Source organism: Oncorhynchus keta, chromosome 35 (assembly GCF_023373465.1).
Source record: "Oncorhynchus keta strain PuntledgeMale-10-30-2019 chromosome 35, Oket_V2, whole genome shotgun sequence".
NCBI classification, from domain to species: Eukaryota; Metazoa; Chordata; class Actinopteri; order Salmoniformes; family Salmonidae; genus Oncorhynchus; species Oncorhynchus keta.
The window spans coordinates 54728258-54740946 of NC_068455.1; the positions used below are offsets into that span (position 1 = coordinate 54728258).

Consider the following 12689-nt stretch of genomic DNA (forward strand, 5'->3'; position numbering starts at 1 on the left):
ATTGGCGAGAAACATCGCTGATAGTGGGGTAATTGACAGTCTGATGGGTTACTGTAGTGTCAGGCTGCCTCACAGACAATCTGCAGAATTGTTCCAGCAATGTGTTGAAGGCATTTCTGGAATCATTCCATAAGACCTTGAAGTAACTCCTCATGTCTTCCAATGGTGGCTCCCTGGGAGGAGACGGCATTGCGGAGCTGGTCCAAGTCTGCTGGGTCAGTCATGGCCAGTTCGTACTATCACGACTCAGAATATGACTCCAATGCAGACACAGGAGGCGGATAGTACAGTTCTCAGAAGATTTATTCGAAACAAAGCAGGCAAAGGGCAGGTTGAGGGCAGGCAGAGGTTCGTGATGAGGTCAAAGTCAGGCAGGTACAGGATGGCAGGCTCGGGGTCAGGGCAGGCAGAGGTTCATAATCAGGTCAAAGTCAGGCAAGTACAGGACGGTAGGCTGGCTTGGGGTCCAGGTAGGCAGAATGGTCAAAACCCGGGAAAAATTAGGAAACAGAACTAGTGAAACAGGAAGGCGGGAAAGAACGCTGGAAAGACCTAACAAGACAAGACGAACTGGCAAAAGACAAACAGAGACCACAGGTGTAAATACACAGGGGATAATGGGAAGATGGGCGACACCTGGAGGGGGGTGGCGACTTACACAAAGACAGGTGAAACATAAACTCCTTTCTATTTGCATCAAAATTACGATCTGTTTCTCTGAATTGCCCTGTGAAAGCCAAACACTCTAAGATCATGTTGGCAATAGAGCAAGCTTTCAAATGATGCCCACCTGACTCAGATTTCGAGTTATAAATGGCCCATTTTTGGATTGCGTAAACACAAACATGTTCAGGTTACTGAATGTATCCAGAGTATTTTTTCAGATTTCGTTATCAACAAATGAGGCGAAAAGTACAGTAAATGTAAAATGCACATACAATGAACCTTTTATTGTAATGTTAAAATTCAGTCTTGTGTCAAGTGAACTATTATGTCCTCAAATGTGGTCTAAATTGTTCCCATAATCTCCAAAATGTTCTCTTTCAATTGCTACCATACTATGCATATGTTTTTCATATTTCCTCTGTAAGAAATACATTTCAATTTAGCCTTATCCATATAGGCCATTTCCCATTAGTGTGAAGGGTTAAAGTAACACTTTAACACTCATTTATACTAACACTCATTTATACTAACAACAAAGGGATGAATTTACCAAGAATTTCCATAAATAATATCTGGATTTTCTCACCGTAGAGACATTGCTTCTTAGAAGAGCTATACATTTTCTAGAAATATGAGTTTGGAAGCTTTTAGTGTCTATCTGTTTGGCAAGACCATATGCTTATGTCAATGTAAAGGTTTGCACAAACTCAACAAAGACATACAATGTCCCTCTGTGTAAACTCCAGCAAATGACAAAGCGAGCCTTAAACAAGCATCCGAATCGTTTGCCAAGTCAGAGCTCTGATACCTCATTAACTAAGTTCTGTGACTTGTCGAGGGAAGTTATCCACTGAGCCCCTAGAAGTGGCGACGCTGGGGTGGTTTTATGTGATATCTGATATGGTCCGACGTGCTTCACCCAACGGGAGGTCAGCATGCTCTCCTGCCTTTAAAAATCTCCTCTTAAAAAAAGATACATCTCAGTGTTCTTTTGGGTTGTACACTGACTTGAATCCAACCGAGAGCTGTATCAGATGTGGTATGTATAACCAATGTTACGCCCTGACCATAGAGAGCCCTCGGGGTTCTCTATGGTGTTTTAGGTCAGGGCGTGACTAGAGGGTTTTCTAGGTTTTATTTTCTATGTTGGTGTGAGTATGGTTCCCAATTGGAGGCAGCTGATGATCGTTGCCTCTAATTGGGGATCATACTTAGTGTGGCTCTTTTCTCACCTGCGTTGTGGGATATTGTTTTGTTTCGTGCCTATGTGCGCTACATACTGCACGTTCGTTTATTCTTTGTTGTTTTGAAGTTTCACTTAAAATGTGGAACTCTACTCACGCTGTGCCTTGGTCAGCTCATTTATATAACAAACGTGACAACCAACCAGGCCAGATCAAATCAAATCAAATGTATTTATAAAGCCCTTCTTACATCAGCTGATATCTCAAAGTGCTGTACAGAAACACAGCCTAAAACCCCAAACAGCAAGCAATGCAGGTCTAGAAGCATGGTGGCTAGGAAAAACCTAGAAAGGCCAAAACCTAGGAAGAAACCTAGAGAGGAACCAGGCTATGAGGGGTGGCCAGTCCTCTTCTGGCTGTGCCGGGTGGAGATTATAACAAAACATGGCCAAGATGTTCAAATGTTCATAAATGACCAGCATGGTCAAATAATAATAATCACAGTAGTTGTCGAGGGTGCAACAAGTCAGCACCTTGTGCTGTAAATGTCAGTTGGCTTTACATAGCCGATCATTAAGAGTATCTCTACCGCTCCTGCTGTCTCTAGAGAGTTGAAAACAGCAGGTCTCGGACAGGTAGCCCGTCCGGTGAACAGGTCAGGGTTCCATAGCCGCAGGCAGAACAGTTAAAACTGGAGCAGCAGCACGGCCAGGTGGACTGGGGACAGCAAGGAGTCATCATGCCAGGTAGTCCTGAGGCATGGTCCTGGGGCTCAGGTCCTCAGAGAGAGAGAAAGAAAGAAAGAAAGAAAGAAAGAAAGAAAGAAAGAAAGAAAGAAAGAACGAACGAGAGAATTAGAGAGAGCATTCTTAAATTCACACAGGACACCGGATAAGACAGGAGAAGTACTCCAGATATAACAGACTGACCCTAGCCCCCCGACACATTACCTACTGCAGCATAAATACTGGAGGCTAAGACAGGAGGGGTCAGGAGACACTGTGGCCCCATCCGATGATACACCCGGACAGGGACAAACAGGCAGGATATAACCCCACCCACTTTGCCAAAGCACAGCCCCACACCACTAGAGGGATATCTTCAACCAACAACGTACCATCCTGAGACAAGGCCAAGTATAGCCCACAAAGATCTCCACCACAGCACAACCCGAGGGGAGGCACCAACCCAGACAGGAAGATAACGTCAGTGATCAGCTCAGATAAGGCGACTGGGTTTCGTCTGCCTGACATGGACCTTTATAAACAACCTGGATTAGTTATTATGCCAAACGATTACAGGCATTTTTTATTTATACTGAACAGAAATATAAACGCTGGTCCCATGTCTCATGTTGCATGAGCTGAAATAAAAGATCCCAGTTAATTTTACATACACACAAAAAGCTTATTTCTCTCAAATTTTGTGCACAAAATTGTTTATATCTCTGTTAGTGAGCATTTTATCCTTTGTCAAGATAGTCCATCCACCTGACAGGTGTGGCATATCAAGAAGCTGATTAAACAGCATGATCATTACACAGGCGCACCTTGTGCTGGGGACAATAAAAGGCCACTCTAAAATGTGCAGTTGTGTCACACAACACAATGCCACAGATGTCTCAAGTTTTGAGGGAGCGTGCAATTGGCATGCTTGACTGTAGGAATGTCCAACTGAGCTGTTACCAGAGAATTGAATGTTCATTTCTCAAACATAAGCTGCCTCCAACGTCATTTGACAGAATTGGCTCCTCCCAGGCCCACCCATGGCTGCGCCACTGCACAGTCATGTGAAATCCATATATTAGGGCCTAATGAATTTATTTAAGTTGACTGATTTCCTTCTGTAAACTGTAACTCAGTCAAATCTTTGAAATTGTTGAGTGTTGCGTTTATATTTTTGTTCAGTATATTAGGATCCCCATTAGCCGACGCCAATGGCGACAGCTAGTTTTACAGGGGCCCGACACATAACGAAAAATACCTTACAGACAAAGTACTTTACAATTGACATACATTTAAAAACATTAACATGTAATGTGCATCTGTGTGCATGACATGTCTCGTTAAACGTCCCCTGTGTTGTTGCTATAAAAATCGAACCGAACACTCTGCTGACATACACAACCGTTCAAAAGTTTGGGGACACTTAAAAATGTCCTTTTTTTAAAAGAAAAGCTATTTATTGTGTATTAAAATAACATCAAATTACGTTAACTGACTTTGAAACACCAGTCTCAACGTCAACAGTGAAGAGGCCACTCCGGGATGCTGGCCTTCTAGGCTGAGTTACAAAGAAAAAACTATATCTCAGACTGGCCAATAAAAATAAAAGATTAAGATGGACAAAAGAACACTGGACAGAGGAACTCTGCCTAGAAGGCCAGCATCCCGGAGTCGCCTCTTCACTGTTGACGTTGAGACTGGTGTTTTGCGGGTACTATTTAATGAAGCTGTCAGTTGAGGACTTTTAGGCATCTGTTTCTCAAACTAGACACTCTTTTGTACTTGTCCTCTTGCTCAGTTGTGCACCGGGGCCTCCCATTTCTCTTTCTATTCTGGTTTAGGGCCAGTTTGCACTGTTCTGTGAAGGAAGTAGTACACAGCGTTGTACCAGATCTTCAGTTTCTTTGCAATTTCTCCCATGGAATAACCTTCATTTTTCAGAACAAGAATAGGCTGACGAGTTTCCGAAGAAAGGTCTTTGTTTCTGGCCATTTTGAGCTTGTAATCAAACCCATAAATGCTGATGCTCCAGATGCTCAACTCGTCTAAAGAAGGACAGTTTTATTGCTTCTTTAATCAGAACAAGTTTTCAGCTGTGCTAACATAATTGGAAAAATTGTTTTCTAATGATCAATTAGCCTTTTAAAATGATAAATATGGATTAGCTAACACAACGTGCCATTGGAACACAGGAGTGATGGTTGCTGATAATGGGCCTCTGTACGCCTATGTAGATATTCCATAAGAAATCTGCTGTTTCCAGCTACAATAGTCATTTCAACATCAACAATGTCCACACTGTATTTCTGATCAATTTGATGTTATTTTAATGGACAAAAAAAATAGTTTCTTTTAAAAACAAGGGCATTTCTAAGTGACCCCAAATGTTAAAACGGTAGTGTAGATGGATGCATATACCCCTACGTCTAAGACAAAAACCAAGAGTTACCTATAGGACTTGGTGGAAACATTCCCTGACAGGATAAAAATGTAAACTAATGACAACCCCCCCCGAACGAACACGACTTCTCCCCATCAATGTCATGTGAATGACTTACTCAGAATCCAAACATCCTGTCTTACCCTCCCGACTATTAAACATGGAAAATGGATCCTTTGCTAGGGGAGTGCAGGTTGAAAACAAGTCCCTATAAGGGAGTAACCGTGAGTCCTGGAATGCTGAAATAAACTCGGCTTCTGGCAAGGCCTGATGTGTAATATATCAACTTCCCTCTCTTCTTTGGGAGCGGGCAGGAAGAGGATTGTAGGGATGGCAGTGCCTCAATTATTATCGTTTGGATAGGAGCGGGGAACCTGATATGTCCTGAATGAAAACTCTCACACAGATATCATGATATACACACACACACACGCATACACTCTCTCTCTCTGAAGTCTACATTTTTACTTGCATTTTACTTGACACACGCGTGCACGCTGCACACACACACACACATACACACATTCTCTTTCTCTCTCTCTCTGAGGTCTATGCTACGCTGAATTTGTGTGTACTGTCACTGGAGACTAATAGCATTAGCTGTAAGCCTGCTGGGCTGGCATGTCTCTCTCGCTCCCTCCTCTCCCTCTGTCAGTAATGGCCGCTGTAAGGTAAATAACCGCTGTGGTGGTTCTGTGTTCCAGAACTCCTTCTCCAGCGTGTTTCACATGGAATACGAGGAGCTGGGAGAGGCCATAGACGTCCCCAAAAGGTAAGGCGATAACCTCTAACTGTTAAACCTGACTAATTTGAAACGGGTTGTTCCTCCCAATACTGCCAAATATGAGAAATATGTCTGCCGTGTGTCACACTGGTGGGTGATATTACTCCGATGACAGAGGGCCGTGAGTTGCGCCATAAAGTGCTTAGAATGAGAGAAATACTCATTCTCAATCGTAACCTCTACTGAGTTGAGTGTGTATTTGTACAGTAAGTATTGAGTATTGTCTTTGTAGGCCTTTGAGAGAGGGGGGTCAGGTAAAGAGAGCATCCCAAAGATCCGGAACGGGGGTGAGCTTATCGTCTCTCTCTAATGGGGGGAGAAAGAGAGACGGAGAGGTAGAATGAGAGGGAGGACGAGATGAGAGGCGGAGTGAGAGCTGTTAGCTGCTCGCCCTCTGCCAGGGGAAAATATATGAGCCTTACATTGAAATGTGGAGGGAAGGTAAAAGCCTGATCCTTCGGGAAGATTTGTGATTTTGTTCTTGTACGTCTCGGAGTTTTCCAGCCAGGCAGCAAAACGCCTACTGTTCACTTCAATCTCTATCTATCTCTGTCTCACTAACTCAGATCCATTTTCAATAGGGTTGTACATGGGTGGGAGTGTGGGTAGTGAGATGTGGGTGGGGGGTAGGGCCAGGAGTTTTTCCCTATGTCAGGTTAAAGGTCATATGGTCAGGAAAAGCTCCTGCCCCTAGCTATGGTGTTTAGTCGAGACCTGTCTGACTTTAACAGATCTGACTCAAGGTCCTCTGAGGTCTCTTATGTTTTCAAGAAAAATCCCACATCATCCCTTTGGCAAGAGCCTTGACATCGGATCATGAGCTACTTCCCTTTCCCTGTTAGAGGAGTACTTCTGGTCTGATCTAAGAACGCTGAAAACTTTTCTAAGAACATCTTTTAAGACTCATTGGACAGCTCCTCCGTCACAATCTGTTTAGGAGCAACCTATTACGATGAAGGGAGATTTTTCTTCGCCTTTGGAAGGCTTTCAGAGATGGGCCTACGAGCGCACGTCACGCACGGACACGGCTGTTTTGAAGTCGGAAGCCAAGGGCTCAGCCGAGATCTATGCGCTAGTCATGCTGCCTGACAGGCTGTATTGGTTGCACATGTGGGTAGCTAAGGTTCATGTTTCAATAAGCAACGCTACAGAGTCCAATAGAGGGAATTCAGTGGGGGGTCTATGTGGGAGATGGCAAGTCAAGTGTTGTTTATTATAACAATCAGTGAACAACCCTTCAACGTCATGTCTTCTTTCTACGTGCTAGGTCTGGGGCTAATAACTTGGAACTCAATTGAATTCACCTCAGCTAAGGTGAATCTAAACCGCTCTTGTTTGAAAGAATAAAATGGCAATAGTATGTTATAGCAATGTTATATCTTTAGATGATATGGTTGCAGTCTATATGGAACAGAAATTGGCAAAAAAAATAGCTGCTCGTCCTCTGCCAGGGGAAAACTGAACAAGCCTTACATTGAAATGTAGAGTGGAGGTAAATCCCTTTAGCCTGATCCTGGGGGGAGATTTGTGATTTGTTCTCCTACGTCTCGGAGCCCTCCAGCCAGGCAGCGGAGCACCTACTGTTCACTTCAATCTCTATCTCCATCTCACTAACTCTCATCTCACAGCCATTTACAATAGGATTGTATGTGGACGGGAGCACGGGCATTAGGATGGGAGGGGTGGTGTCAGTGTGTGTGTATTTCTGTCTGTCTGCCTGTCTGAAAGTGTGTGCACTTGTCCTAGAGAGAGAGACATAAATGGAGAAAGACAGCAAGAGAGAGAATGCCCCCCGGAAAAGACACAGTGAGACTTCCAGGGGGACAGAAGTGAGATGAAACAGACACGGTTGCTTTTTACAAAAGTGTGTCTCATTCTTTTACATTCTGGCTCAGCTGACCCAAACGCTTTCTATTCTGTTTACATCTTCTAATGGGCCGAATAGGATGTTCTGTGTGTACTGTAGGACCACTCCTGTCTGAAGAGGCAGTCATTTGTAGCGCTCCACCACGTGGGGCCAATGCCAAATGGGATACAGCTAACAGCAGGATGTTAGCTTTGACTCAGTGGTCAACTGTCGGTGGGAGGCTTTTTAGGAACGCGCACGCACGCACGCACGCACGCACACACACACACACACACACACACACACACACACACACACACACACACACACACACACACACACACACACACACACACACACACACACACACACACACACACACACACACACACACACACACACACACACACACACACACACACACACTTGACATTAGCCCTGGGCGAAGGAGGCCGAAACTGCACAGCATGGAGAAGAGGAATGTCACGGAGAGGGTAATTCAGTCCTGTTCTGAATCAATGCAATCCTATTACTCATTGAAGCTGATTTTGTATAATTATCTCTAGTAGTTTTTGTTTGATTGATTCTTTCTTTCATTGACCCACAAAATTCCTGGGTTATTTGTTTGACTAATTGTACCTTTATATTGAAATGAAGTTTCACAGTTTCCTTTTTAGGTTCGATGTTCCTAATATAAGAGTTGCTTTGAGGCCAGCATGTGATAACACTGATAATTAGCCAAAAGACTGCGCCTAGACACACACACACGCACCACACACACATCCAGCACCATTCCAGCCAATTCCATCACATTCTCAAGCTGCTCTGTCTCTCTCATTAGTTTCTAGTGCCATCTAATCATGGCTAATCTAGCGAAACGAGAGCTCAGATGTGATCGTTTTAAGGATGTCCAACACAGTCACAATCACTCTCACACACACCTCAAAGTAACAGTGGCGATTTTAGCATGGAAATCTTGATGGGGCAAACAAAACAAACTATTTCGGCCTACATAAATCTGTCCCAACAGCAGTCCCAATACCTTACCACTGTTACTCCTGGCTATCAGTGGAGCCTTGTCTGGCAGCCAAACAGTTCAATCAGCTTCATTTACTGCCTTTAAAAAAACATAGCTGATATGTTAAACAAATGTGGTTTATACTGACAATTGAGATGTACAAACTGTGGCATAAGGGGAGGACAAGCGGATAAGAGGTGATCCGTAATTTTGATGAAGACGTTAATGAGCAAGCTAGGACGGACGTAGTCAATATAACTATTTGTTCAGCACTTTTGAAATGTACGGCAACAGAATTCAGAACATGGGCCATTCTTACAGTGTTCTCCCTGTACACCAAGTCAGAACCATAGGATAAATATAAAGGGGGCATATAAGCAGACAATGAAAGCTGTTACTATGTTACAATGATTACATTTCTTTAGAACATGTTATAGGCTACATGTGCACCACCAAGTCAGAACAGTAGGCAAAATTAAGAGGGGAAAATGGGCCAAATTATTAGGGTGAGGCACATGGGCTACTAACAGCTTACTATACAGTATTACTTTCTTAGCTATAGTATACATATCTCCCTGGCATATTACATCATTTATGCAGTAGCATTCAAGACAATTTTGGACTCACCTTGTTGTGCTTTGCTCACTTGAACAGCACACTTTTATCAGGTTTGAGGTAAGACCCAGATGCAGACAATGCCGAATTAACAACAGTTTATTAAACCAACAGGGGCAGGCAAAAGACAGGTTAAGGGCAGGCAGGGGTCAGTAATCCAGATAGGTGGGGCAAAGATACAGGATGGCAGGCAGGCTCAGGGTCAGGGTAGGCTGAGGTCAGTAATCCAGATAGGGGGCGGAAAAGGTACAGGACGGCAGGCAGGCTCAGGATCACGGCAGGCAGAAAAGGTCAAAAACAGGAAAACTAGAAAACAGGAAAAATCAAGAGACAGGAACAGAGGGGAAAACGCTGGTAGGCTTGACGAAACAAATCGAACTGGCAACAGACAAACAGAGAACACAGGTATAAATACACAGGGGATAATTGGGAAGATGGGTGACACCTGGAGGTAGGTGGAGACAATCACAAAGACAAGTGAAACAGATCAAGGTGTGACAACTTTGTCATCAAAGTCTAGCATTCTCAAGATTTATGGTGCTTTCAAGACAACTGGGAACTCTGAAAAACCTCTAGGGGTGCCAACTGGCGTCCTACCTGGGCGCATACCTGGTTGACCAGGGTGTCGGAAATCCGCGATGAAGCCTGGGTCCAGAATGTCCCAAGTGGGAACCCATAACCCTCCCAGTCAACCAGGTACTGGAACCCCCTGCCCCAAGGTCGAACCTTCAGGAAACGCCTCACCCTGTATGCCGGTTGGCCAACGAGGAGACGCGGGAGATGGGTGGGCCTGGAAACAAGAGACAAAGGGCTGTGAGACATGAGTTTAACCCTGGACACATGAAATGTGGGATGTATACGAAGGATACGGGGCAACAGAAGACAAACAGCAGCAGGGCTGATAATTTTAGAGATGGGACACGGGCTTATAAACCGGGGGGAGAGTTCAGGATTCCACCCGGAGGGGCAGATCCCGGGTGGATAGCCATACCTTCTGCCTGAGATGATACCGTGGAGTCGGGTCGGATGGCGATCCGCTTGTCGTCGATACCTGGACATGGTCTTGAGGAGGCCCAACTGGGCTCTCCTCCAGGTATGACGACAGTGGCAGACAAACATCTGGGCAGAAGGTAAGCCAACCTTTTCTTCCTGCTCAGAGAAGAGCGGGGGCTGATACCCCAAGGAACACTCAAATGGCGATAGGTCCATGGCAGAGCAGGAAAGGGTGTTGCGGGCATATTCCACCCACACAAGCTGCTGGCTCCAGGTGGTGGGGTTGGCGCAGACAAGGCAGCGCAGAGTAGTCTCGAGGTCCTGGTTGGCTCACTCCGACTGGCCATTGGACTGGGGGTGGAACCGAGAGGACAGGCTGGCCGAAGACCTCTAGGGGTGCCAACTGGAAGTCCATGGATCCGGAAGACGTGCTGCACCATGAGCTGGGCCGTCTCCTTGGCTGAGGGTATTTTGGGGAGAGGAATGAAGTGGGCGGCTTTGCAAAACCGGTTGACCACAGTCAGGATGGCAGTGCTGCCCTCAGACGGGGGAGACCCATGACAAAATCCAGGGATATGTGGGACCAGGGACGGTCAGGGACAGGCAGTGGTTGCAGATCACCAGCCGGAGCTTGCCGAGGAGTCTTGATGTCTTGATCTGAGCACAGACATGCAGGCAGCGACAAACGCGGCGACATCCGTAACCATAGTAGGCCACCAAAAGCGTTGTCGCACGAAGACCAGGGTCCGACGGGAGCCCGGGTGGCAGGCAAGCCTGGAGGAATGGGCCCACTCCAGGACCATGGAGCAGAGAGCATCAGGCACAATCATCCGGTTATCTGGGCCCCCCCAGGGTTAATCTTGGAACGCTGCACCTCCCAGACATGTTTCCCTATATGCAAGCTGAGTGCTGCCACCAGGCACGAGGTGGGAAAGATGGTTTCGGGCTCCGGGGTGGTAACCGTGGGGCTATAGCGGCGAGACAGGGCATCTGGCTTGACGTTCCTGGACCCCGGGCGGTAAGAGAAGGAAAAGTTGAACCGGGTAAACAGCAGGGCTCATCTCGCTTGCCTGGAGTTTAGGCGCTTGGCGGTGCGGAGATACTCCAGGTTTTTGTGGTCGGTCCACACAATGAACGGATGTTCTGCCCCTTCCAACCAGTGCCGCCATTCCTCCAAAGGCATCTTCATCGCGAGAAGCTCTCCATTCCCCACATCGTAGTTCCTCCCCGTGACGTTGAGGCAGTGGGAGAAGAAGGTGCAGGGATGCAGGAAAAGTGCTGTTTGAGGTCCTGGGACGCCCGGTCAGTGGCAGAGGACCACGTGAACGGAATCTTGGTAAAGGTGAGTGCAGACAGGGTAAGTCAGGGTGTTGTAACCCCAGATAAAGCGGCGATAAAAGTTGCTAGGGAGAAGGTCAATTTCGCAGTCTTAGGGTCGGTGCAGTGGAAACGAAGTGGCCTGGGCCTTGCTGAACACCTCCCCGAGGTCCTGGTACTCCGCGGGGATGGTGGAAAGGTCCGGGGCACCTTCCGAGCCCCCAGACCATAATGGCACCAGTTGATGAGGGGATTGTGTCACTGGAGCCAGGAGAATCCCAAAACCATGGTAATCTGAGGAGACTTTGAATAGTCTCACTGTGATTCCCTGACATCTGTAGGTTGATGGGAGTGGTATTATAAGTGACCCAGCCTATAGAGTGCCCGTCCAGCGCACTAACATCCATGGGAATGGAGAGAGGCTGAGTGGGGATGTTCAGCTCGGAAGCCAGTGTAGCGTCCAACAAACTCATCGGCCCCAGAGTCAAGAGAGAGAGAGATTTAGACTGGTTTCCCCACAGCAGAATGGCATGAAAAGGGGTGCGAGCAAGGAAAGCAGAAAGGTTCTCCATATGGCGCAACAGAGTACTCACTCCTACCGGTGAGCCTGGTCTTTTAACGGAAAAGAGGACACAAAATGACCAAGAGTCCCGCAATGCAGACACCTCTTCGCGTTGATCCTGTATTGCCGTTCCGCTGGCGACAGCCCAGGTCTGCCTACTTGCATAGGCTAGGGAAGCGGTGACTCGGCCAGCTTCGGCGACTCTTGGGGAAGGATCAGGAAGCCTCGGTTTCTTTCATCAACAGGACCATTGGGGACTTCCGGGTTGACTCGGAGGCAAGTTGGAATCCCTGGACGTGTGAGCGAAATCAAATTTCCTCTCACTCCGTCGTTTCTGTAATCGCCCATGGTCAACGCGATGAGGGAATCGAGATCCGTAGGTAACTCCCGAGCAGCAAGCTTGTCCTTGACCACCTCCGAGATGCCGTGCAGGAACATATCGCACAGCGCTTCCTGGTTCCAATCACTCTCCGCCACCAACGTGTGGAAATCCACCGCATAGTCTGCCACTCTGTGGGAGTCCAGCTGCAGTTGGATTA

The 12689-nt window shown here is 46.6% G+C and overlaps 1 protein-coding gene across 4 annotated transcripts in view; it reads left to right on the top strand.

Moving 5' to 3' along the window:
* Positions 1-12689, top strand: part of LOC118369142 (cGMP-specific 3',5'-cyclic phosphodiesterase) — a 113695-nt gene that overhangs the window by 75815 nt on the left and 25191 nt on the right. For all 4 annotated transcript variants that reach the window (XM_052495741.1, XM_052495742.1, XM_052495739.1 and 1 more), the window contains exon 8: positions 5720-5787. In XM_052495741.1, the coding sequence (XP_052351701.1) occupies positions 5720-5787 (68 nt within the window). The remainder of the gene's footprint in view (positions 1-5719; positions 5788-12689) is intronic.